Source organism: Eumetopias jubatus, unplaced genomic scaffold (genome assembly GCF_037043125.1).
Source record: "Eumetopias jubatus isolate StellerSeaLion01/CBP00866 unplaced genomic scaffold, mEumJub1_p1.0 scaffold_1, whole genome shotgun sequence".
Classification (NCBI taxonomy): Eukaryota; Metazoa; Chordata; class Mammalia; order Carnivora; family Otariidae; genus Eumetopias; species Eumetopias jubatus.
Genome location: NW_028274807.1, coordinates 114,653,802 through 114,680,474, shown reverse-complemented (window position 1 = coordinate 114,680,474; position 26,673 = coordinate 114,653,802). Strand labels below are relative to the sequence as shown.

Here is a 26,673-nt window from a genome sequence, read left to right as displayed (position 1 = left end):
ATATAGCAGTGTAATACTGTATCAATGTACATCTAAAAAGTTTTGTAAGTAAAATTAAATTAATATAGCAAACATTAAGAGAAGATCATGAAACTTCATGAAGGAAAGCTGAGGTTTCTAGTCCTACAGAGTATCTAATGTATCTAGCAAGGCTGACACTGTGGTGAGAGATAAATGTCTCTTTGGTATCTAAACAAAAATAAACAGAATATAAATCTTCTCACAAAACAGGATTTTGTTTTTCACACTTTCCCCCATATGTACTGTTTTTCTCTTCAGAACTTTAGATTTTAAAAAAAGACAAAGTCTTTTATTATATGTTTGGTCAATACCCATCTTATTTAGAATTTTCCTTTTTTTTAAGAGAGATTTATTTATTTATTTGTTTGTTTGTTTATTTATTTATTTATTTTAGAGATAGAACAAGAGAGATAGAAAGAGAGAGAGAGAGAGAAAGGGGAAGAGCAGAGGGAGAGGGAAAGCAGACTCCATGCTAAGCATGGAGCCCAAAGAGGGGCTTGATCCCATGATTCTGAGATCATGACCTGAGCTGAAATCCAGAGTTGGCCGCTTAACCGACTGAGCCACCCAGGCACCCCTAGAATTTTCTTGATAGTAAAAAGCCATAACATACGATTGGTATTCATTTAAACCTGTTCACATCTGAATGTTATGAAATATATAGCAAGGATATATCTGAAGATTTTACTACAATGGACTGACATATTAAATTTATTGTCTGTTAATTTGAGTTAAATGTTTATGTATATAAAATGCATATTAAAAGGGAAAAACTGATCTAGATGGAATATAGTATAAATTATATAACATATTTCCCAGTAAGACTAAAATTCCTTAGGCTTTTCTAAGTTTTTTTTTTTATTTTTAGAGGAAAACTTAGTGATAGTGGATATATGTGTAGATTGTCTCTATAGTCAAAACAATGAACTAGACTCTGGGTTCTGAAGCATAAACAAAACAAAGGAAATTACATCTTTTCAGAAACTGAATAAAACACTATGACAAAGAACGTATTAACAACAGATTTAACATTATAAAACGAAAGTAAACACTTAAATTACTTACTTTGTTTTTCCATGATTTAAAGAGCTCTGAAAAAGAAGACCTGATATTACTACATTGTCTACAAATTTATAGGCCAAATATGACTATTGAAACAAGATATTCTGAAACTATACATACACATAGGATATTCTTCTATTCATCTCATCTACCAGAATGGTCATTTAAACCCTTTGGTCTTGATCCCATTCCCCCTTGATGTGGTTCTGAGTACAACTTAAGAAGTTGTGGGTCACCCAAGGATGGTGGACATTTTCTACAAACCTTTGTGGAGAGAGGGTCCTATGAGGCAGAAAGCCAAAAAGAAAACACTGTGATCTTAAGACTCCACATTGTAACCAAATTAAACTCCAAAACTGGAACCTTACAATCTATACAAAAGGAGTGTGTGATCCAGCATCCAGCCTTAGGTCTGGGCTCTAGACATGGTTCACCAGGACAGACGGGTTAGCTATCGGATCACACTACTGCAAATACCAGGGGATTCCAAGTTCTGTGGATATGTTCTGCCCAACTTGAACAGTAAATCTGAAAAGGCCTGAGCCTTTGTTCTATGTTTCAAAGTACACTTTTAGCCAGAGAACCCACTCTCAGGGGTTGTCATAGCTGCAGCATCATGACAATTGGACCAAAACTTTGTGTTTGGCTATTTCTACAAAAAATAACAACAACAACAATAACAACAATAATAAAAACATTGCATTCAGTGCTTCTACCTTCCAGCTCCTTGAACCCTTTTCCCCTGATTTCTCCACTTAAAATCCCAACCCCCTTTCTGCCTGCTAATTACAATTAACACATAAGGCAAAACCTCTTGTACAGAGATCCAAGGAAAGGAAACTAAAGAGACTCTAAAGCAGAGCTTATTTGTCCATATTTGTTCTTTTCTTTCCTATTTGGTTACATATTTTGAGTCTGAAACTACAGATTTGTGAGAATAAATCCCTCATGGCAAAACTACTACAAAACAAAATCTGGGTCCTCATTGTGCTGTAGGTTTTAGAATCTTTGCAATTACACAGTATCCCAAGCATGAAAAATGGTGTAAGTTCAGGTATAAAATGTTAAGTGACAGTTGTACCTGTATGTGTGCCAGGTAAAATAAAGCACTTGTGAATAAGGATGATACTCACCATGTTACCCTGTCCACTCTTGTTTGCTGTTTTAAAGATCTTTTGATTTTCTCAAACTTAAGGGTCTATTAACAAGAGGTAATGCCTCTCAGTTTTGGAAATGACTAGGCTGAGTCCTGGGTGAATTAATTAATTAAATAATGCCCCCACTACTCTTCCTAAGAAACAAATCCTAGAAAAACTTCCAAGAAAGAGAACACCATATTTATCCTGTACTAAAAGAAAGAAAGTCTCTAAGGAAGTCAAATATATTGTACCACTGGAATCTTAATTACTTCAGGACAAATATATAACTTCAAATTATAATATGATTACCACACACTTCTTCCTAATTCTGCTAAATGAGAGCTTCTGAGGAGATTAGTGCATCATATTCTATATTCATTTATGTGTATCTCTGGTAAAATTATTCTGTCAGACACCATAAGGCCCATTGCTGCTCTGGGCTATTTGAAAATTATAAACCTCTTCCATCAGGGAAGAGAAATATTGCAAGTGACATCAGTCATGGCTCCACAACTCATATTACAGTGAAATCCTAGACCCATCTCTTGGGGTCCTGAAATTTCTATCTTATTGCTTAAAAAATATTAATGTACAATCGGGAACCCAAGGGAAGCATCCCTAATTTTGGAAGATCCTAAGACTACTATGCCTATAAACTAGGCACAAACTAGATTTGAATTATTTATCCACATTTACTTCTTAATTGTTTAAGAACAAACCAGTTAACATTTTTCTGAGTCCCAAGATGTGGATATATGTTCTGAATTATTTTAGCAAAATGTTACTGCTCTAGAGACAATGACAGAATTCTATGTCCCTAACTTCCATTGAATCTGAGAGCCAAAGGAAGTCTAAAATCAGCCAGGCCATGGGTGGGGGTTGGGGAAGTGAGGAGGGAACAGGTAGAAGGCCTGTGGCTAGAGGGAGCTTGACTCACTTAAGGAAATGAGAGGTTTGTGGATTACAGAAAAAAGAGGGAGAGATCATCAGACGTGAGGATAGAGAAGTGTACAGGGTCAGTTCTTACTCATTAAATGTCTCTCTACCTGCATTCTATGATCTTAAGGGCCAGAATATGGCCTGTCTTGTCCAGGACAAGGCACTTAATGGGTGTTTGTTGACTGAACAAGATGTGTACAGTATTATTTCACTCCTTTCGGTCACAAGGAACAGCTCCCTTACAAATGTGAAGGTTGTTTAGTCTCTGATCCAGCCACTTATTTTACATGTCACTTTTCTATCCAACAGCAGACATCCACTCATTTCCCTTTTCATGTATTCTTCATTCCTTGCATCTATTCAGTGTTCAAAGCCTTGCAGTTGTCGTACTTGCAGGCATGGTATTAAGAGAAACTTCCGCTGTTAAGAAAGTTAAATGATGAAAAAGGAAATCATGAATTGATTAACAATCCCCACTAAGTGATACTCGTACTAATGTTTCTCAAACTGCTAAATTAGGAGAAACAATGCCTGCCTGTTTTTGGAACTGGGAAATAGACATTCTAGGACTTCCAGGAATAGCTGTATAAATAAAACCACACGGGAAGCAGATAATAATCTTGGAGAAGCAGGGATTTTACTATTAAAAATATTAAAAGCTAACCTTACGGAGTACTTGGAGCAGTGCTAGACACAGCTCCATTAGCTTTACACTAATATATACCATATTCTAACTCTAACTGTAACTCCTTTTTGATCTTTACACACAAAGATGAGGCAAGGAGGACAGATGAAGAAACTGGTTCTGAGTCCACAGAAATTAAGTAGTAGAGGCAGGATTCAAATCAGGCAGGTGGACTCCTGAACTAATGGACTTAGCCTCTAAGCTATAAACCACCTCTATCTTTCCAATTCATCTGGTGTTCCAGAGTGGCTAGCACAGTTTTGGGGTCCATCCATACACCTAATTAATACTTACTGTTAAATGACAGCTAAGAGGGTCTATTAATACCCTTCTAATACCCCCTTCCCAGTAAACGGGCGGATACCCACGGATCAGGTTCTTGCCGGGTTCTTCAGCGCGGCCGGAGAGGTGTACTGTACTAAGGGGGCACTGAGCCTGCAAGGAGGTTTCGGGCAGGAGACACCTGCCGGGCCAAAGAGGGCCCCACGCGAGTCGCCGCTCTGCTTCCGGGGTCGCTCCCTGGGGCCGCCGGGACGCCGACCGTCACCGTCTACTCACGCACCCAGCGCAAGCACAGCCCGCCAGCCCTCGCGCCCCGCCCCCCGCTAGTCGCCCCCAGCGCCGCGCACCCTGCCTGGGAACCCACGCGGCTCCCGCGCCCGGTGCGCACCCAGCTGTGGCTGCCGCTGTGCGGATGCTGCCTCGAGGCGAGGTACGGAAACCTCCCAACGACCTCGGCGCCGCAAAACTCTCTCGGTTTCGTTTCCCGGTTCCTCCTGTGGTCACCAAGCGCCGGAGTGGCCGCCGTTGGGGTGGGGTTGTGGGCACTAAATTCTCGGGAACTTCCGTCTTTCTGTCCTTAACTACATCCCTTAGATTTCTGTTGCTTTCAAAGCTTGAGAGCAGTGGCGGTTCAGAGTACAAATGAGGAGGAGTCAAGCTTGTTTTTCTTCCTGGTGCTTTTTCTCTTTAGCTCTCTTAGTCTTTGCCGCCCTGTTTCTGTCTCTGTCATTCTCTCTCACTCTCTCATTCTGTCTGTCTTTCCTTCTGTCTCTTCCTCTCCCAATCCCTCATTCTCCCCCAAACGCTGTTAACAACTTTTAAGAGTCAAACTGACTAGATGTGTTTAGAATGTTTAATTTTTCTCACCCTCCCCCGACTGGCAAACAGGCTCAATAAACAAATATTTGTTAAACTGAACTGAAAGATTCATTGATTTTTTTCTTTAAAATATCTTATTTACGAAAGTAACACAGGATCTTCCGAACAATAAAGCTGAATATGGAGAAAAGCAAAACGTACCTTCTGCACCTTCTCTCCCCTTTTCTTCCCATGACTCAGGCAACAGACACTTGAAGATTTAGTAAGAGAAGAGATACGTGGGAGGAAGGAAGAGGGGATGGGAAGGGAGGAGAATAGAAAATGAAATTGAGAAAAGAAGTAAAAAGGAAGGAGGAAACCAGCCACTTAGTTTGAATCCCTTCTCATCTCTGTGCCTCTTTTTCAATCTGTCAAATGAGGGTGTATTAGTAGTATCTATCTCAAAATTTTTCTGAGGATTAAAGAAGTTAAAATATGCAAAAAGTTTAGAGTGATATACACTGTACATAGGGTTTCTTTCCATAAAGAGGATTGTTTCATGCAGACTGTTCTCTGGTGCATTGTTTTCCCTCCAGAATGGTCTCGATCTAATCATCTGCGTGTAGTGTATTTCCTTTTTTATAATTAGAAATTATGCTGTAGTCATCATCCTTGCACATATCCTTGTGTATACACTATAGAAAACCCATCATTCTGTTCTTCTACCAATAAAGTATGAAAACGCTTGTTTTAACACATTTCTCCACTTCTTGACTATCAATTCTAAATGTTTGCTATTCTGATTCGTAAGTATGACCTTATTATTGTTTTTGTTAATTCTAATTGTTAGTGACATTGAGTAATCTTTCATAGGATTTCTGAACATTTTACCATTTTGTTCTATGATATGGCTGATATTTAATACAGAGTTTTCTGTTGGATTGGGATATTTTTCCACTTTCTGATTTGTTGTGCTCTTTACATTTCGGGGATTGAATCCCTCATTTGTTAAACAAGGGATTTTTTTTTTTTTTTTTTTTTGCCTATTGGGTCTCTGGATTATATCTTATTTACAGTTGCTTTCACAACTCTTTCATTTTAATCATCTTTTACTGTATTTTTCACTTTTTAAAAAATATGGAATGCTTCACGAATTTGTTTGTCATCCTTGTGCAGCAGCCATGCTAATCTTCTCTGTATCGTTCCAATTTTAGTTTATATGTCACCAAAGCGAGCACCTGTGTTTTTCACTTTTGACCTCTGCATTTTGCATCTTATTTTAGAAAGCCTACTGTATATCAGGACATCCAATATGATTCCATCTTAATATCTGCTTATTCCTAATTGTGAAGAAGTTAGAATTTTCTAGTTATCTTCTTGTTATTTATAGTGTATTGTGGTCCAAGAACATACTCTGAGTGGTTTCAACCATTTGAAATTTTTTGAGACTTGCGTTATGGCCCTTTTGTACACAGCCATTTTTTGTACATATTTTATATATACTTGAAAAATAAGTGTACTCTTCAATTGTTGAATATGGTATTGTGTTTTTTTGTATTAGGTCAATTTCTTAATTATGCTGTTACTTTAGCTGGTACTTTGCTTATTCTACTGATGAGAGGAATATCGATATCTCTCAGTATAATGATAGATTTGTCTATTTCTTCTTTTTTTAATGATTTTATTTATTGATTTCAGACAGAGAAAGAGAGAGAGAGAGCACAAATGATGGGGAGGGGCAGAGGGAGAGGGAGAAGCAGGCTCCCCACTGAGCAGGGAGTCTGATGTGCGGGGCTTGATCCCAGGACCCTGGAATTATGACCTGAGCTGAAGGCAGAGGCTTAACCAACTGAGCCACCAACTTAACCAACAGGTGCCCCTGTCTATTTCTTCTTGTTTTGACTTTTTTCCTTACATTTTGTGGTTGCATGATTAGGCAAAAACTAAAAGTAGTTATATTATCCTGGTGAAATGAACCTCTATAAATAATGAAGTGTTTCTCTTTATTTCTAGTAATGCTTTTCCTTCAAAGTCCATATTGTCTGAAATCACGCTGTTATTGATAGCTTAAAGATTTTACATTGACAGATAGATAGATTCATCTTTCTAATATTGGGCACCAAGGTCAAGATGGTAAGTTTTCTCTGTGCTCTTCTCTCCTACATGGTGGGTTTTACTTCTCTTTCATGTTATAAGGTAGTAATTCAATGAACCCAGCTTTTAGTTGGGGGGGGTCTTCTCTTAGTTTTTCCTTCTTGGTGGGCCTGAAACTTATCTTTGGTTTTAACACTTTTATGGTTTTAACACTTTTATCAGAGTTGATGCCCAGAGTCTTCAGTGCTTGCAGAAGCTTCTGTTTATGGTTTAGCTTCCTGACTGCTGAACTTCTGCTGTAGGTGGGGCAGTAAAACTGTAGAGATCCAATAGATTCCATTTCCAATGTTATTTTTCAAACTTTCTGCCTTGATGAATATTGTTCTTGAGTCCCTAGATATTTCCATTCTGTTTTAAACAGAAGTCTTCTACACCTTGCTTAGGGTGGTACATACCATTTCCATATTCTCTCAATGGAGTAGTGAATGAGGAGGGGTGAATAGGCTTCTGAATATAGGCTTTCAAGCATTCCTCACTTTATAATTTTCAATTTTATCCTTCCCTTTATTTGGCATCACTAAGTGCTCAGTCTCTCTGGGATTCTGTGGAGGTAAATTGAATCTCCTTATTCTTACATCCTTCTTGACACATTTTATAACTTCCTGTGTCTTACAAGATAGTTATTACATCTGACTCTTATTTCCATTTTCTCAAATTTGTTGAAATCTTACTCCGTCTGTGGAAAGAGCTCAAGAACTTGATGACACTGATGACCTGCAGCACTGATCCTGGACTTATATAGTTCCAGATGACTTATTCTGTGAAGGTTGGCTTATGGTTATGGACACACCAAGGATATTTATTTTTGTTTTCTACCAGTTTTGTACTCAAAATAAGCAAGCTTCTTTATTGCTGTCCTCTTCTGCACAGTGGTGTGTAGGATTTTTAAATTTTACACCTCGGTTGTAGCTCTTTGTGATTCAGGCTTTTTACTTAAGCTATTTAAGGATATTTTTAGTCAAAAGCATTGTACCACTGAGGATCTTAAATGTATTCTTTCTAAAATTCTCCACCTTGCTCTTAGCTCTGTTTTCTTGTCTAGGCTAAGTGCCATAGACATTAGCTCCATGAGTCCCACAGCCCCAAGGACAATTGATACAGTGGAAGAAGCAAGAGAAGTTTCTGACATCTGGGTGCTTCAAGTTTATTTGTATTAGGACAAAACTTTATGTGTTGAAATATTAACCTTAGCAAAGATTTTTAATTTTCCAATTAGATTACCAAACACAAATTCTTTAGTTGTCAACATTGGGCCATATTATTTGAGATAATGCTGGTGGCATTATCAACCTCCACCTCCAAACTTCAATGACACAACAAAAAGCCTTTTTTTTTTTCTTTTTACATAATGGACCAACCGAATGGAAGTGTTCCCCTTTGGTGGGGTGGGGGCTCTGCTTTACAGCATGACTGAAGGACCCAGGCTAATGGCAGCACTGGCATCTTTAAGATATGGCTTCCAAGATTTTTCTGGGCTTTGACATTGAGTTTGCGGAGAGAAGAAAAGAGAAGTTGGTTGTACATGGTAAGTTTTTATGGGCCAGGCCTGGAATTGACACACATCATTTCTGGTAACATTTCCTTGGTTAGAACTTTGTTGAATGGCCACATGGAAATGCAAAGCAAGCTGGGAGATGCTATCTGGTGTCTTCCCAGAAAGATAAGGAAATGAATTCCTTATTAAGCAAAAGATTTTTATATCATCTTCTACAGGTTTTTACTAAAGATAAAAACAAACCAAAAGTTCCTCTGTAACAAACTATACATTGCCAGATGTATGGTCACAACTGTTTATAAAATCTTAAATTTGGTTACCTTACTAACAATATTTTCAGAAATTTGTATTAAGAATCACTCCAAATGAGCCAGGTTTCATTTTAAATACTCATATTTTTCCAGTCCCACTGAGAAGAGAAATGGGCATTTTAAAAGTAAAAATGTATATAACTGAGTCTATCAAGATTTTCCAAGCACGTCTTATAACAGGAAAATATAGAACATACAGAGAGGATATTTATCCAGAAATAAGAGTTCTGTAATGGCTTTCTGTACAAAAAGATTTTTCATCTAAATTTTGAAAGAAGAGTAGGAGATAGCCATGAGCATAATAAGGCTGAGACATATGCAAAGTTAGGCCTCGGTGTCTTTCAGGAATACAAGTGGTTAAGTATGCTGCAGTGTAAGAGGGGGCAGGACAGGGAGTTGAACTCTTGATGTTGATGCAAAGACAATGACCTGTTCGCCAACATTTGTGTTTTCTTTTTCTTGGGATAGAATTGTTGCTGCTAAGTGTTCAGCTGACATGTGGCCATGTGGCAGAATGGCAGCCAATAGCTGTGAGAAGAAACAAATGTGTTACTTCTAAGCCAAGGTTCTTAGGAAGTAGGTGAGTCTTCACCATGCTTTTTCCCTCCCATTGGCTTGATGCTGAAGATGATGAGACCCTATGAGATGGTGGAGCTACAAAACAGAAGGATCTTGTGGCCCTGAAACACCGCATGAATAAGAGCTGCCTGCAGACTAGAAACTCCCACCTTGATCAGTAAGCCAGAAATAGGCTTGTATTGAGAAAAGCCATTGAAATTGGTTATAGTAGTTATGATTATCTAAACTAATCAATCTTGGGCGAGGTAGGCAGGGACCGCAGGTAAAGGCTCATACACTATGCTAAAGAGATTGAGCCTGATATTGGAGAATGGGTTGATAACATAATTTTAATTATGAAAAGGACACTATTAGGTTCTTGCTTTAGAAAAACAAAATTAGTGTGGGTTTGTAGGATAAGAGAAACAAGGATAGCATTTTAGTGACAATTCCAGACATAAAATAATACAATACTGAAAAATATAGTGAGGTAGTGTTTAGTGAAATTAGAAAAGAGGGAATGTATTCCAGGGATAGAAAGAAGGGGGGAAAAAGGAAGAATAGGTTGTGCTTGGTAAGATTTTGGGTAGGGAAAGAGAAGAGAAGTATTTTAAGAATGTTTCTGTAGCGCCTGGGTGGCGCAGTCGGTTGTGTCTGATTCTTGGTTTTGGCTCAGGTCGTGATCTCAGGGTCCTGAGATTGAGCCTCATGTCCTACTCTGTGCTCAGCATGGAGTCTGCTTAAGGCTCTCTCACCCTCTCCTCCTGCCCTTCCGCCCAGCACCCCCCTCTCTCTTTCTCAAATAACTAAATAAATCTTAAAAGAAAAGAAAAGAAAAAAGCAAGAATGTTTTCATCTTGAACAATTGAATGGATGGTAGTGCACACATATAGTAAGGATCACAGAATGAGATTAGGATAGAGACCGGTTAAATTAGTTGAGTTTGAGATGCCTATGGGACAAAGTGGAGGCAACTGATTAAGATATCCCTGTCGAGAGAAACAGAAATGTGCACAGTAATCAAATTATCAAAACAGGTAGACTCACACCACTGAAACTGCAGTATGAGGAATGGGTCAGGCATGGAGATAAAGCAATGTTTAAAGAGCATGGACTTTTTATCCTTTGCCTGACAGAAAAAAATTGAAAGGGAAGACAGGGATATTTCTAAAACTGAAGTGGAAGACTTTTAATGAGGACGTAATCAAAGGTGTTGCAAGCTGTAGGCTGGAAAGGAAGTTGCAGTTGTGGTGGCCAAGTGCTTTGTGTAAGTCACAAGATCATGTTCTCTAGGGAGTTGAACTCTTGTTCAGCTGTTCTCTGGTTTGCACCCAATGATGAGAAAGAGTGCTTATACATACCTTGTGGTTAAACACGATGCCTAATTTATTGTGCCTTCCACCTCCCCAGTTCTTGATGGAAAGGGAGGTCACTAAACAGAAAACATATTCCGTCATCTTATGCCACAATTTGAAACCTAGTCAGTGGATATAACCAGAGCCGAAAGAAAGTAGGATCTCACCCTGTAGTTCCAGGTCCCTCTAATGTGGTAGTTCCCCTTTTTCAGACAAAATACAGAGAGAGACAGAGACTGGAGTGGGAGTGCAGATCCTGTGTTTCATTCGGGCAGAGTGAGAATGACCACTCTGCAGTATCAGGTTGCCCTGGGAGCGGCACAGAGCTGAATCTTTTCACAAGTTTTACCTCTTGTAGCTATGGTTTATCCGTCACCATCTGATAAGCTTATCTGTTTTCGTTCTTCACTTTGCACACATCAAACAATTTTCACTTACTCAAAATCCAAACCAACAAAACAAAATGAAATGATTGAATTGAGGGCCTAAAATTTCTACTTACTTAGCCAATATCAAATGGCTGTCTAAAGAGAGAATTATTTTTTTTAATTTTTATTTTGAAAGATTTTATTTATTTGACAGAGAGAGATACAGCAAGAGGGAACACAAGCAGGGGGAGTGGGAGAGGGAGAAGCAGGCTTCCCACGGAGCAGGGAGCCCGATGCGGGGCTCCATCCCAGGACCCTGGGATCATGACCTGAGCCAAAGGCAGATGCCCAAAGACTGAGAAACCCAGGCACCCCTAAAGAGAGAATTATTATTAGGTTTAGAAGGAAAAGCCAGAAAATCTAACCACAAAAGAGGTTTTTTAAATTTACATTTCTTTTGATTTTCAGTTAAAGATTTAATAGTTTTCATAGAGTCTAACATTTAAAAGGCCATTACCATTCTTAGCAAGGGCAACTTCATTGGAATGGTAGAGTGGAAACCGTATTTCAGTGGTCTGCAGAATAAAAGGCAAGGCAACAAAATATAAACAATAAGTTTAGGATTTTAAAAAAACAAAACTACAACTACTGCTAACCATGCTTAAAAGTAATTATGAGCAAATTAAAAGAAATTATGAGCAAATATCAAGATTATTAACCATGAGGATGTAATGAGAGACCTGAAGGAGAATCGAATTCATTGGACTAAACCTTTGTTAGTTGAAAGCATAAACTTCTCTGGATGTACCAGGAGCAAAAACAAGAGAGGAGACACTTTTATGAATCTCTAGGAACAATTTGAAACCCTGTTAACTAAAGAACTAAATATTCAGATTATAAGGGTTCATGCTTATGAAGTACAAATATTTGGTTACTGGGTCAAAAGCTGAGCTTCCATGTCATACTTTTTTATGAGTATCGAAGGTAAACAAAACGAAGTAAAAAATTACAAACAGAAACCCAGAGAAGGTCAACAATGCCTTCAGCTCCTCAATAAGGCATTATAATAAATATGTCCTATGTCAACCTGAGTTCAGCATATAGATTTTATATTTAAAAAGATCAATGGATAAAACCTCAATTACTTAATTACACTGCATCATGTTTGTCTTCTGCTTGCTCTCTCTTCTGTCATTTTACTACTCATTTGTACCACCTACAATCAAGTTGTCAGTGGAATCAACATTGACAACAAATAGTAACATGGCAACCATGTATCATGGTTGTGTTAGAAATTAGTTCTACTTTAGCCAGCTCAGTACTGGTGGTAATTCAACATTTTAACTACATTCTAAGAAGAAGAACACATAAAACTAGATCTTTCCAATAATAATATGATGTTATGTCTTTTTCAGAAAAAAGAAGAAATTTCTTGTTATTTGATGTTCAGTGTAGGTTTGTAAATTCAGATGGTGAACTAAATTCATTTGCTGGGTAATCTTTTAAATTCATACCAGAGCAGGAATTGCATTTATTTATTTAGTCGTATATTCATCTGTAAGAGATAATAGTGAAGAAAAATTTTCATAGCCATGTGTGATAACTTAAATATAGTGATGTTTTGAGGAATGTAATTTGTGCTTATTAGCCTGGTAAAGAGATTCCAAACTGTTCCTTCATTGAGTATTGAATTTCTAATTTGTTCTTTAGACTTACAGGGTTAATGCACATTGAAACATTAAGTAGTTAGGTTTAATCTGGGGTGTGTAGGTGAAGAATTCAAACCATCTAGGATAGATGCTATATTTTTTAAAGCTAATATTGGCAGAAAATCTTTTAAATGGAGTTAAATATTCATTTATCCCTTTTTTCTTTTGAATCATTTTATAAGGCTAAATTACCAGGTAAATTTCAGGGTCAACATGCTTGATCATTTTAATTCTTTTTACATATCTTGCCAAAAAGCTTTCCAAAAGGATTGTACCAAATTTGCTTCCACCTAAACATTTATTTATATTTCTACTTATAGAATTTCTAATTTCTAATTTCTATTTTTTAAAAAAGAATAGATTTTCTAGGTTAAAACTGCTATGCATAGAGTTTATTAAGCTTTAAGCTAGATGCTAAAATATAATTTTAATGATATAAAATAGTTTTGATAGGGGACCCTGGGTAGCTCAGTTGGTTAAGCATCTGACCCTTGATTTCTGCTCAGGTTATGATCTCGGCTCAGATCATAATCTCAGGGTCCTGGGATCCAGCCCCACATTGGGCTTTCTACTCAGCAGTCTGCTTATCCCTCTGCTCCTCCCTCAGTTCATGCTCTCTCTCTCAAATAAATAAAATCTTTAAAAAAATAAAGAAAAAAATAGTTTTGATAAAAGTAGCCTCTCTATATAATCACTAAAATAATGATTTCCATTTATTTTGGAAAATGAGGAAAGCAAAGTGCTAAAAGTTTAATTTGGCAAGTAATATATAGAATTAGTGGCATAGGTATACATAGCAAACCAATTCTACAGATTGTTTGCTTTAAAAAAATCAAATTGTAAATAATATAGACATTTTATTTATTTTATTTATTTTTTAAAGATTTTATTTATTTATTTGACAGAGAGAGAGAGAGATCACTAGTAGGCAGAGAGGCAGGCAGGCAGGCAGGCAGAGGGAGAGGAAGAAGCAGGCTCCCTGCTGAGCACAGAGCCCGATGTGGGACTCAATCCCAGGACACTGAGATCATGACCTGAGCCGAAGGCAGACGCTTACCAGACTGAGCCACCCAGGTGCCCCAATATAGACATTTTATAAAATATATAAAAACATGTAAAAATTACTAATAACAACCATCTATTAATGACCACTATCACACAATGTATTTGTTTCCAGTCTTCTTTGTATGTGCAAGTATTTTGTATTTATAATAAATTTAGACTCAGTTGATACAATTTAGTATCCTCCTTTCATTTAATATATAGTAATCCTTTCCTTCAAAAATTTATGGAAGGTTTGCATAATATTTCATGTAATAATTGTGCCATAATTTATTATTTATATACATAATGCTGTGAACAATCTCCTACATCAAACATATGAGCCTCTAGAATGCTTTGAGTGGGTTACAATCCTAAATATGAAATTAGGTATCAATGCTGTTTGTCCTTGGTAATAAATATGTGTACAGAATGGGACTGGTCTGCATGGAGAAAAAATATTCAGGCATTAAGTTTTACATTATTTAACTGTAGATACAGTGTAGGAGGAAATATGCACCACACAACTTTCTGTATTTCAGCAGTTAGATGGGCAGTAACACGTTTCAGGTAAAACACTACATGGCATAGCCAGGGCTGATAGTTTGCAGTTGATTGACTGCATGCAAGTTGTACTGATAGGTTGGGCATTTGTATTAGATTTTTACTGCTGCTGTAACAAATAGCCACAAATTTATCAGCTTAAAATAACATAACTTTGTCATCTCAGGGTTCTGCAGGTCAGCAGTCTGGGTTCGCTTGTCTGAGTTCTCTGATCTGGGTCTCACAAGGTTGAATCAAAGTCTTTGCCAACTGGGTTCATACCTGGAAGCTCTGGAAATAATCCACTTTCAAATCCATTCAAATTGTTGGAAGAATCCTTTGTGGTTGTATACAGATTTTAGTTTCCTTGTTGGCTGTCAGCTGGGTGCCTGGCCACAAGGATCCCATACCTCAGAGCTAGTGACTGCCAGTTGAATTCTCCTTATGCTTGGAGTCTGTCTGACCTCCATCTCTGCTGCACCTTCTTACTGCCTCTTCTGTCTTCCTCTTGTGCTTTTTAGGCCTCATGTGATTACGTTGAACCCACCCAGATAATCCAGGAGACTATCCCCATTTTAAGGTCAGCTGATCAGTAACCTTAATAAATTTCACAGCAATACCTAGACTACTGTTTGATCAAATAACCGGAAGATTGAAAACTGGGGGAAAAGTCTTTATAATTCTATCCACCCCAGGACCTATTCTGATTGCCTGGGTCCCATGCCATTCCAGTTATACCTTTGATTTTAATTCCTGAATATAATGCTGATAGCAGTGAGCTATGTCAGAACCTTGGCTGTCAGCCTTATTCCTCTACTCACTATTACTGGTTGAGGGAGCACCAGTTATTCCCCTGCATGACTGTGCATTGGGGTCCAAGCCCTGCAGTTACAGCTGTTTTATCATGTGGACCAGTCCTGATTTCCCCTCGGCACTCTACTAGGGGTTCTGCAAGGCGGACTCCCTCTCCGAGGGGACAGCCTCTCAGGGATAAATCAAGTTAAACTTTACCATCTGTTGTGCCTATAAAAATAGTTTAAGCTTTGAGGTTTGGGGAAAAGCTGCTTGTTTATTTGGTACTTATCCTTGGGCTCATAGATAATAAAAAACATAGGTCTCTTTAGCTCCAAATGAGACAGCAATAGCTCTTAGTATGATGTGCTAGAAGAAGAAGAAGAAGGAGAATCCTCTTATTTTCAGAGAGCTCTCTGTATCCCAGATCCACTGAGCCAATTCTACAGTTACTGAAGCCTCAAACTTCTCTGAAGAATGGATTCTGAATTTTCACTCTAGTCAAAAATAGGTCTCCCACCCAAGAAAATTAATTGAAGTTGAAATACATTTATAGTTAAAAGTAACCATTTTCCTTATTCCTTTTCTACTGTCTCTTCAGATGTGCTGTACTTATGTTTCAAAGAGAATTTGCTCTCCGACTAGTTGCAAAGCCTGGAGATAAATTATACTGCAGACTCTCAATCAATACACAGCTCTTAGCACGTGTGGACCATCTGATGAAAGTTGGAAAGAATAACTTCGGGCCACCACCCGAGGTAGAATCCAGTGTCGTAAGAATAGAACCTAAGAATCCACCACCACCTATCAATTTTCAGGAATGGGATGGCCTAGTAAGGATTACCTTTGTTAGGAAAAACAAGACACTCTCTGCTGCATTTAAGTCAAGTGCAGTACAACAGCTGTTGGAAAAAAACTACGGAATTCACTGTTCGATCCATAATATTATAATACCAGAAGATTTCAGCATAGCAGATAAAATACAGCAAATCCTAACCAGCACAGGTTTTAGTGACAAGCGGGCCCATTCCATGGACATAGATGACTTCATGAGATTGCTACATGGATTCAATGCAGAAGGTATACATTTTTCTTAGGTATCTGGAAAACAGAATTTTCCAAACTCAAGAACAAGAATATATATATTTTTAATATTTTATATATATATTTTTAATAATTTGATAATAAATAAATAATAAATTGAGAAGATGAACTATGCCCTTGCTTCACTGGAACACTATGTGCTTGACTATTTTTGACTTAATACTACTACTGTCACCATTTATTACTCTGAATTTTTATGGTAGTAAGTCAGTCAATTCTAAGTACCCAAATGTTTTTTGGTTGTGGTGTGTTTTTAATATCTAACATAGGGCAGGGTCCAATCTATGCATGATAATCTTGAAGAGCCGCAGGCACGCACAACTTTACACTTAAACTTATCATTTCTAACAGGTTATTGTATAAAGATGTTACTGTTCTATTTTCTGTTATATATTATATGAGGACCTCTGTAGGCCTTTGTCCCTCAAATAGTTAAAAAGTTAAAATATGCTTAACTCAGTCACATATTTCCCATACAGTTTCTTTTCATTCGGGTGCACAATAAAACAACTGCTTATTTTTCTAAAAAAAAAAAAAATCATACAGAGAGTTCTCTGAAAATAAGAGAATTCTCCTTCTTCTTCTTCTCTTTCTTCTAATTCTAATTCTAATTGGGTTTTTTTTGTTTGTTTGTTTTGGTTTGGTTTGGTTTGGTTTTTTTAGAGAGGGAGAGAAAGAGAGAGAAGGGCAGGGAGAAGGCACAGAGAGAATCTCAAGCAGACTCCTGGCTGAGCGCAGAGCCCAACTCTGGCTCCATCTCACAACCCTGAGATCATGACCTGAGCTGAAATCAAGAGTTGGATGCTTAACCCACTTAGACCCCCAGGCACTCCTCTCCATTTATAATTAGAGCTGAACCATTCTTTACAAGTAATACTTCAAGGACTCTCTCACAAATTGTCTGGAATTACCCTTCGCAGAAGAGACAGATCATCTTATTCAAAAAAGAGTACTCATGAGATGTGAAACGGAACACATCGGTTCAGGAAACAGGCTTCACTTATTTCTGCCCTCTACCCTTCTTCCATTCTTGCAAAAAACAACCACCCAGATTAGTTTCCTCTGGACAAGAGTAGCCTGGTTTTTTCCGTGAGTCCAAAACCAGTTACAAATGTTACTTCTCTTTTTAATGGCCAAGGTACACCCATGTTCCTTTCCTAATAGGATATTCAAATTCACCTTTTTCTCATTTGCATTCTCTCTTTCTTTCTCTCCATCTTCTCTGCCTCTTCTTCCCTGTTTTCTTTCTTATTTTTTGTTTGTTAAAATTTCTGAGATTTTTCTCAATTGATCTTTTATACCCTGTTAAAATTTTGTTATTGTGTTTTCAGCTGCTAACATTCCCCACCCCCCCAAATGTCCTTCCTTATAGTTTTCTATTCTTGTTTTGTAGATTGTTTTTTATGTCTGAGAGGATATTAATTATGGGGTTTGGAGTGAGAGTTTTTTGGCTATTTTCTTCAGTAATGTATCTGTTTTTTCCAAGTTTTGCTTTTCCTTTTGTTTGTTTTTATCTCTCTTGTTGAGGCCTTCCTCAAGTATCTGGTGATATTTAGATAGCCCACTTATATAGATGCCAGAGGGAGTAAAATAATAAATTTCAGCAGCAGGCCTTGTTGACTGCTTTGCTTCACTGTATGGTAAATGAGTAGAAAGCTGCAATTTTTTTTTCTTTCAGGTGCCCCCCAAATCTAATTTCTTTTTCTTTGACCCTTCAATTACTTTGACCTTTTGACAGTTTTGTGACCATCTGCATATTGTGAAACTATTATAGCTTTCTTGCATCCTGGATGAGAAAGAGTAATTAGAAGTTTCAATTTATGTACCATACGAGGGAGAGAGAACCTGAGAGTGGAAGAAAGAAGGGAAATGAAAGAGAAAAGTGAATTTGGATATCACATTAGGAGAGGAACACAGGTTTACCTTGTTCATTAAAAGAAGAAGTAACCATTGCAGCCAATGAGTTTGGACTCACCGACAGACTAGGCTACCTAATTCGGAGGGTACTAACCTCTTTCTGTAGGCAACAGTTAAACGTGGCTAAAAAATAACTTCTCTGTAGGTTCTGATCATTGAAATCATGACCAAACAAAGCCACAAGGGAACACACCCTCATTCACACAGCGCTTCATCTTGAGCAGGCAGCCACCACTGAATGAAATTCTCCCGTTTTCTAGGACAGGTAAGTATCTCCAGGATGAGCCTTTATCAGCCATTTACCAGGTCAAATGTTAAGGAATCCAGAGGTTCTTTTTTTTCTTAAAGATTTTATTTATTTGACAGAGAGACACAGCGAGAGAGGGAACACAAGCAGGGGGAGTGGGAGAGGGAGAAGCTGGCTTCCTACTGAGCAGGGAGCCTGATGTGGGGCTCGATCCCAGGACCCTGGGATCATGACCTGAGCCGGAGGCAGATGCTTAATGACTGAGCCACCCAGGCGCCCCCCCCCTTTTTTAAGATTTTATTTATTTATTTATTTGACAGAGAGAGAGAGAGTATAGGCAGGGAGAGCAGCAGAGGGAGAGGGAGAAGCAGGCTCCCCTCTGAGCAGGGAGCCCAATGTGGGGCTGGAACAGGACCCTGGTATCATGACCTCAGCTGAAAACAGACACTTAACCAACTGAACCATCCAGGTGCCCAGGAGTCTAGAGGCTCTATCTTAATTACATACAATGAAATTAGAAATGTCATTTTATCATATTACTGAGAATAAAAAATTACGGACCAAAGAGCTTCTCATGACAGTCTTGGCCCCTATTCAAATTAAAATCGTTTATCACAAAATAGATTATGTTGGGGTTATCTGCATTTGGCTTTATGGCAATTGTTAGTAGCAAATTGGAGAAAAGTTACCAAAAGCGATGTGACTCACTTTACTGAGGACAATGAAGATAACAAAGATAAGAAATGTAGGTGAGCTTCCGTTCTTTTCTTTCCTTCTATTATTTACTTGTCAGAATAGGACCCTAGTCATATTACCAGATTTTTTTGTTGTCATTTGGAAATATCATCAAATAAGTGAGTATATATTGATGTGGAAAGACTAATGGGTTCGAAGCCAATGGCCAAGAAAGAATTCTTGAGATTCTTTGGTGCAAAAAGGTGGCTTTATTAAAGCACGGGACAGGACCTATGGGCAGAAAGAGCGGCACTGGGGTCATGAGGAGTGGCCCATTATATACTTTCAAGCTGGGAGGGGGCTGGGGGATAGAGTAAGCCTCCCACGTATTTTGGAAACAAGGTTTCCAGGATCCTGAGGGGGCTAGCTGTTGTGAGGAAAACGTCATTTATTACTGTTTAGTAAAAACTCAGTCATGAAGCTCTTCAGATGTATATTGGTGGGTCATATGCTTGGATGATGATTGCCAACATGTATTTTGGGGGTAGAGTTAAAGAAAGTTTCCGAAGGAATTGTTCCATGTTAAAATAGACTTACAGGATCCTGGGGGTCAGGCTAAGATGGCCTTTTGCCCTCAGCAAAGTATTAACATCAAGGCAGCTAAGTTCCTGGAGGAATGCCACTCTGCCTATTTCAAGGACTTGTCAATAGGCTGTAGGTAGTAAGGAAATTTAATCATTTTTCTTCTACTTTTGTTTCTCACATCACATATCATTTAGTCCTCTCATATGACAGTGTACCAAAAACATATCTGCTGGAGTAGAAACAACACTGAGTAGTTAAAATAGATTTTTTAAAGAAGTGCTGTATTGAGGTATAATTGAAATACAAAAAGCTGTACATATTTAATGTTTATTTAGCTGGATAAGTTTGGGCATAAGTGTACATCCATGAAACCATCACCACAATCAATGCCATAAACAAGTCTGTCACCTCCAAAAGTTTCCTCCTGCCTTTATTTATCATTATTTTTTATAAGAACACGTAATATAAGTTCTACTCCTTTAGCAATTTTTTAGTATACAATATAGTATTGTTAACTATAGGCACTATATTGTACAGTAGATCTTTATTCATCTTGCATAACTGAAACTTGTACCCTTTGACTAATAACTCCCCATGTTCCCCTTTTCAGCCTCTGGCAACCATCATTCTACTTTCTGCTTCTATGAATTGTACCACTTTAGATTTCTCATATAAGTGGTATTACATAGTATTTATCTATCTGTGTCTGGCCTATTTCACTTACCATAATGCCCTGTAGGTTCATCTACACTGTCACTAATAACAGGAATTCCTTCTCTTTAAGGCTGAATAATTTTCCATTGCATGCCTAAGCCACATTTTCTTTATCAATTTCATCCATCAGTGGACATTTAGGTTGCTTCCATGTCTTATCTATTGTGGTAAATGCTGCATTGAACATGAGAGTACGGATAAATCTTTGAGATCCTGATTTCAACTCCTTTGGGTATATTTCAGAAATGGGATTGCTGGGTCACATGATTTTTTTTTTTTTCCTGGGGACACTACATACTGTTTTCCAGACTGGCTGCACCAATTTACATTCCCACCAACAGTGTACAAGGGTTCTATTGTCTCCACATCCTGGCCAACATTTGCTGTTTTTTTTTTTTTTTTCCTTTTTGATAGTAGCCTTCTTGACTGGTATGAGGTGATATCTCATTGTGGTTTTGATTTGCATCTCCCAATGATGAGTGACTTTGAACATCTTTTCATGTATATGTTGGCCATTTGTATGTCTTCTTTGGAGAAATGTCTATTTAGTTTCTCTACTTGTTTTTAAATTGGGTTTTTTTTTTTTTTTCTACTGAGTTGTATGTGTTCTTTATATATTTTGGATATCAACCTCTTATCAGTTATATGTTTTGCAAGTATTTTCTTCTAATCTATACGCTGCTTTTTCATTTTGTTGATAGTTTCCTTTGCTGTACAGAAGCATTGTCCGACTTATATATTTTGGCTTGTGTTTCCTCTGATTTTGATGCTGTATCTAAGAAATCATTCCTAAAACTTAACCTCAGGAAGATTTTCCCCTGTTTTCCTCTAGGAGGTTTGTGGTTTCAGGTCTTATGTTTAACTCTTTAATCAATTTTGACTTGATTTTTGTGTATGGTATAAGAAAAAGGTCCAACTTCATTGTTTTGCATATGGCTGTTCAGTTTTCCCAACTTTACTTACTAAAAATAATTTAAGGCTAAATAATTTTCCATTGCATGCGTAAGTCACATTTTCTTTATCAATGTCATCCATCAATGGACATTTAGGTTGCTTTCTATCTTATCCCTTGGTGCCAGAGTCCACGGCTAGGCCTAAAATATTTTAAGATATTTTTAAGTCACACTTAAAATTCACATTTAATATTGTCCAATCTCACTTTATGTTTATCATGGTTATATTAGTTTATATATTCTAAAATCCTAAAACCAGACTTTAAATGTTTTTCTATTGAAGTGAAAATTTTTTTGAAAAAATAAAGCTTATTCCTAGCCCCCCCTGAAATTCTTAAAGCCAAGTAAGGAAAATTATTTTTACTGAAAGTCTCTTAAATATCAGAAATTAGTGCTACCTTATAAAATCAAAAGTAATCTACATAATATTTTTTCCTACAGATTTCAAAAATATTTAGATAGGTCATTCTAAGTTTAACATTTCTAATAGGCATAATATCTGATAGCTTCTCATAGATGTTCTTTGGTGAATGCTGAGCCATTTACCTTATTCATAGTATTTCTTAGATAATAAGAGATTTAATGGTGAGGCTTTCTCTCTGAATACTGGAAGAATTGAGACTGTTCAAGGATATTTGAGTACTGATATTGGTCAACTCCACCACCCCAGATATGGCCTTGCTAGTATTGAATTTGGTCCAAAAATTAGGAGAACTTGATGTAGAGGGTCTCTTAAATATAAAAACCTAACGTATTAAAATGAGTTCTTTCTCAATGACAATGTAAGCCCAAGGGTAAAAAGTAGTGGTAGAGCATGAATTTGCTATCCTTCTTAACTCTGCCATGATTCTATGTGAATGGAGAACCTTAAGCAAGTAAATGCTGGGAACCAGGACTGGGGAAGAGACATTAAAAAACATGTGTTTCTATTACCTAGAAACGTCTTTTTCAATCCTAATATTTTTTCTAACTTTTTGTTAGAGTATTCTAATCCCCCACCCCCCATTTTTACGCTATGTTCAGTTTGAAATTAGTTTTTAAAATATTTGTCCAAAGATTCGTTCTCTTTGTTATAATTTGTTGAATATTTCATGTGTGCTTCAAAACAATATTTATTATTTATTTGTTGCACATAGGCAGCAGTTCTCAAAATGTGGTCAAAACTATTTCCTTTATCACAAAGATGTTATTTGCCTTTTCCACTCTCATATGATTATACAGTGGAAATTTCCGGAGGTTTATGATATGTGGTGATAACATCAACACTCCGACAGCTAATGGAATGTGAACTTGTATTTTTTTTTAACAGTTTCTGTTTTAATTTCTAGTTCTGGTAAATGTCACTAGATAAAACCCATGTAATCAAGAGCTCTTTGGGATCTTCAATGAATCTGGCTTCTATTGTTACATTTTCAGAGGTCTTAAATAGCTGCTTTATGTACAATCTAGGTTTTATAGCAATACTAAATGGGAAAGACAGGATGTATTGTACTTAATCCATATTACTTGGATCTGGAATCTTTGTAGTTTTTTTTTAAATTCCATTCTTTTTATGATATACTGCATATTGTATATGTTCATATATATGAACATTATGAATCATGCATCATGTAATGTATTTAATCAGGATTAATTACAGGTACAGATATGTTAAATATTTGACATTTGTGAGCATTTATACTTTGATAATCTTTTTTTAAAAACATTTTGCTATATTTACTTCAGACCCTTCAAAAAGCAATTATAAACTATTTCAAACATAGGAAAAGTACAGAGAATAATATAACAGATACCTACATATTGAGGTGCCTAAGAGCCTCCATTCTGGATCCAAGCTACCTGGCTCTGTAGTGTTACATTAAGGAGGTTACTTAACCTCTCTGTTCCTCTGTGAGTTGTCTTTCTATATCTGACTTATTTCACTTAGCATAATCCCTTTGAGGTCTGTCCATGTTGCTGCACATGTCAGGGTTTCATTCTTTTTATGGCTGAATAATATTGCCTTGTACATATATATATATACAGCACAATTTCTTTATCCATTGATTGATTGATTGATTGATTGATGTTTGGTAGAATTTACCAGAGAAGCCATCCTGTCGTGGGCTTTTGTTTTTTGGGAGATTTTGAGTACTGATTCAATCTCCTTACTAGTAATTGGTCCGTTTAGATTTTCTATTTCATCACGATTTGATCTTGGTAGGTTGTATCTTTCTAGGTATTTATCCATTTCTTCTAGGTTGTTTAACTTGTTGGCATATAATTGTTCAAAGTAGTCTCTTATGACCCTTTGTATATCTGTGCTATCAGTTGTAATGTCTCATCTTTCATTTTCAATTTTATTTAAGTCCTCTCTCTTTTTTTCTTGGTGAGTCTAGCTAAAGACTTGTCAATTTTGTTTATATTTTCAAAGAACTGGCTCTTAGTTTCATTGATCTTTTCTATTGTTTTTGTGGTTCCTGATTCATTTATTTCCACACTGATCTTTGTTATTTCTTTCCTTGTGCTAACAACATTGGGATGAATTTATTCTTCTTTTTCCAGTTCCTTGAGATGTAAACTTAAGTTGTTTGAGTTCTTTCTTATTTCTGAATGTAGGCATTTGTTGCAATGACATTTCCTCTTTGAACTGTTTTGCTGAATCCAATAAGTTTTGGTATGTTTTTTCTTTCATGATGTATAAGGTCTGTTGTATTTCTATTTTCATTTGTTTCAAGGTTTTTTTTTAATTTCTCTTTTGATTTCTTCTTTAATCCATTGGTTGTTCAGTAGCATATTGTTTAATGTTTACATATTTGTGAATTTTCCAATTTTCTTCTTGTAATTGATTTCTATTTCATGCCACTGTGGTCTGAAAAGATGCTTGGTATGATTTCTGCTTTCTTAAATTCATTAATAGTTGTTTTGTGGTCTAATGTATACTCTGTCCTGGAGAATATTCCATTTGCCCTTAAGAAGAATGTTTATTCTGTTGCTTTTGGATGGAATGTTCTGTAAAGGTCTATTAATCTTGTTTAATGTAAAATTTCAGTCCAACATTTCCTTACTGATTTTCTGTCTTGATGGTTTATCCATTGTTGAAAGTGGGGTATTGAAATCCCCTACTATTATTATGTTGTTGTTTTTCCCTTTGCATCTATTACCATTTACTTTATATATTTAGTTGCTTCTATGTTGGATGCATAAATATTTACAAATTTTTTTATCTTGTTGGATTGACTCCTTTGTCATTTTATAATACCTTTTTTTGTCTCTTATTGCAGTCTTTTTCTTAAAGTCTATTTTATCTGATGTGGGCATCAGCAAAAATTGGGGTGCCAGACATGTATACAAACTCCTTTCTGTGATGCTGATGGCTTGGAGTGAGGCAGGGGGAGAGCCTAAAGAGGTGCCTGCTTCCTGTCTCTGGAGAGTATTGCAGTTTGCCTCTTGATGTGTGTTAAAATAGAAGCCTACTCCTCAGGCCCCAGCTATTATGTTAAACTAATAGTCCTCTTTCTTGGAAAGACTGGGCAATTTTCAGTCTGTTTTTTCTTCATTGTGCCCAGGGACTTAGCCATGGTGAGTCACATGAGCTCTTTAACAACTGTCTCTGAGTTCAGAGACTTGTGTGTCTCATGGCTACAAGCCCTACTGGCTTTTATTTTTATTTTTTTAAAGATTATTTCAGAAAGAGAGAGAAGCAGAGGGAGAGGGAGAGAGAGAGTCTTAAGCAGACTCTGTGCTGAGCACAGAGCCAGATGCAGGGCTTGATCTCACAACCCTGAGATCATGACCTGAGCTGAAACGAAGAGTTGGACGCTTAACTTGCTATACCACCTGGAGCCCCTCCTACTGGCTGTTAAAGCTGGATGTTTTGGGAGTCCATCTCTCAGGTAGAAGTATTAAAAGTTTTGGAGCTAGATGTAGGGTCCAAACTCTTTGCTCCTCAGGGAGAAGCTGGGAGTTGTGAGTTCTCTCTTGGTTTTTTGCCCCTGCACTAGGAATGGGGTTTACGGTAAGATTGTGTCTCAGCCTCTTACTTGTTTCAGTGTGTGTGTGTGTGTGTGTGTGTGTTTCTCATTCACCTCATGTGTAGGAGTCACTCAGTGATCTACTGGATTTCTTATATAGTTGTAGATTTGGTGTTTGTAGGCGGAAGTGAATTTAGGAGCCTCCTTTGTGGTCATCTTGAACCATAACCCCTCAATCTTAATCTTTATAATCATTCTTCTCCAAATGTCCTCCAAATTGCCAGTGTTCTTAAAGTTTGAAAACTGTTAGTATAATGTTTATAGAACCCAGGATAGAGGATTATGACTCACATAATGCCATAGCTACCACTTTTGTTATGGACATTATATTTCTATCAATTCACCTTAATAAAACTTTGGTTTTTTAATAGCTACTCGAGCTTATATTTAAATAAGACCCTTATTATTCTATTATATGAAATGTTAATACAGCCTCCAGTCTGAATTCTTGAAGATAATTTTTAGTCAATCTGACACGTTACATGTATCTGTTCAAAATTTTCACTTATCCCACAATAAGAAAATATTTATTGAAATTAATTATATACAAGGCACAGTGTTTTTTGTGTCATTGAGGATAGATACAAAAAATGGTTCAAAGGTAGAGCCTGCCATGAAGGAGCTTATAGTCTAGTAAATAATATGAATCAGAAATGGAAGACAAATACCTAATATGTATAGTACAATGTGCTAATTTGCATAATAATATTACCATTATATCTTGACATGAAGAGAATGGAGAAAGTAAATCAGACTGAACAAAAATTAGACAGCTATTTTGAGACAGAAATGATTTTGGCATTCAAAAATGAAGAGCAACTGGACAGACAGAGAAATATGAAAATGTGCCATGGTGAGGGAAAAGTATAAATAAATGTAGGGAAATAGAAGTGCCTCAAGCATAGCTAAATTTGAATAAAGGACATCAGCCTAAGATTATGTAAAATCTAGATATTTTCATTCTTTTTGCTTTAAAATTAAATTCGAAAAATTTCATAATGATATTTTAACTTCTTAACAGTGAGATTTCACTGCCTTCCTCCTTTGTGAAGCTAATAGATGTGTAGGTTTGTTTTGTTTTTGTTTTTGTAATTGTCCACAATCATATGAAGTGCAGGAATCAAAGTCTGCCACCAATGTGGGGACTCTTGATGCCTTCTCTGCCTTCACTACTGTCCCATTTGCTGTTTGAGAAATTGAAATAAAATATTCC

The 26,673-nt window shown here is 36.9% G+C and overlaps 2 protein-coding genes and 1 non-coding gene across 11 annotated transcripts in view; 1 reads left to right on the top strand and 2 right to left on the bottom strand.

The window, feature by feature from the left end:
- The window catches only part of LOC114209055 (phospholipid scramblase 1), a 29,445-nt gene extending 24,213 nt beyond the window's left edge, over positions 1-5,232 (bottom strand). For 2 of the 9 annotated variants that reach the window (XM_088025872.1, XM_028103095.2), the window contains exons 1-3: positions 4,215-4,462; positions 3,269-3,581; positions 1,087-1,112 (exon numbers count right to left, since the gene is read on the bottom strand). Coding sequence is in view for 7 of the 9 variants with exons in the window: in XM_028103095.2 (XP_027958896.1) it covers positions 1,087-1,099 (13 nt within the window). In the remaining 2 variants the exon portion in view is untranslated. The other 7 variants (XM_088025875.1, XM_028103091.2, XM_028103092.2 and 4 more) reach the window with 6 other exon arrangements.
- Positions 5,233-6,057: 825 nt separating this feature from the next.
- On the bottom strand, positions 6,058-6,164 carry LOC114209166 (U6 spliceosomal RNA). Its single transcript, XR_003609265.1, has one exon. It is a non-coding gene; the product is annotated as a U6 spliceosomal RNA (small nuclear RNA).
- A 1,341-nt stretch (positions 6,165-7,505) lies between these two features.
- On the top strand, positions 7,506-16,377 carry LOC114209118 (dimethyladenosine transferase-like). The gene is made up of 3 exons (XM_028103163.2): positions 7,506-8,605; positions 9,355-9,466; positions 15,854-16,377. The coding sequence occupies exons 1-3, from the start codon at positions 8,533-8,535 to the stop codon at positions 16,347-16,349; spliced, it is 681 nt and encodes a 226-aa protein (XP_027958964.1). The 5' UTR covers positions 7,506-8,532; the 3' UTR covers positions 16,350-16,377.
- The last annotated feature ends 10,296 nt before the right edge of the window (positions 16,378-26,673 follow it).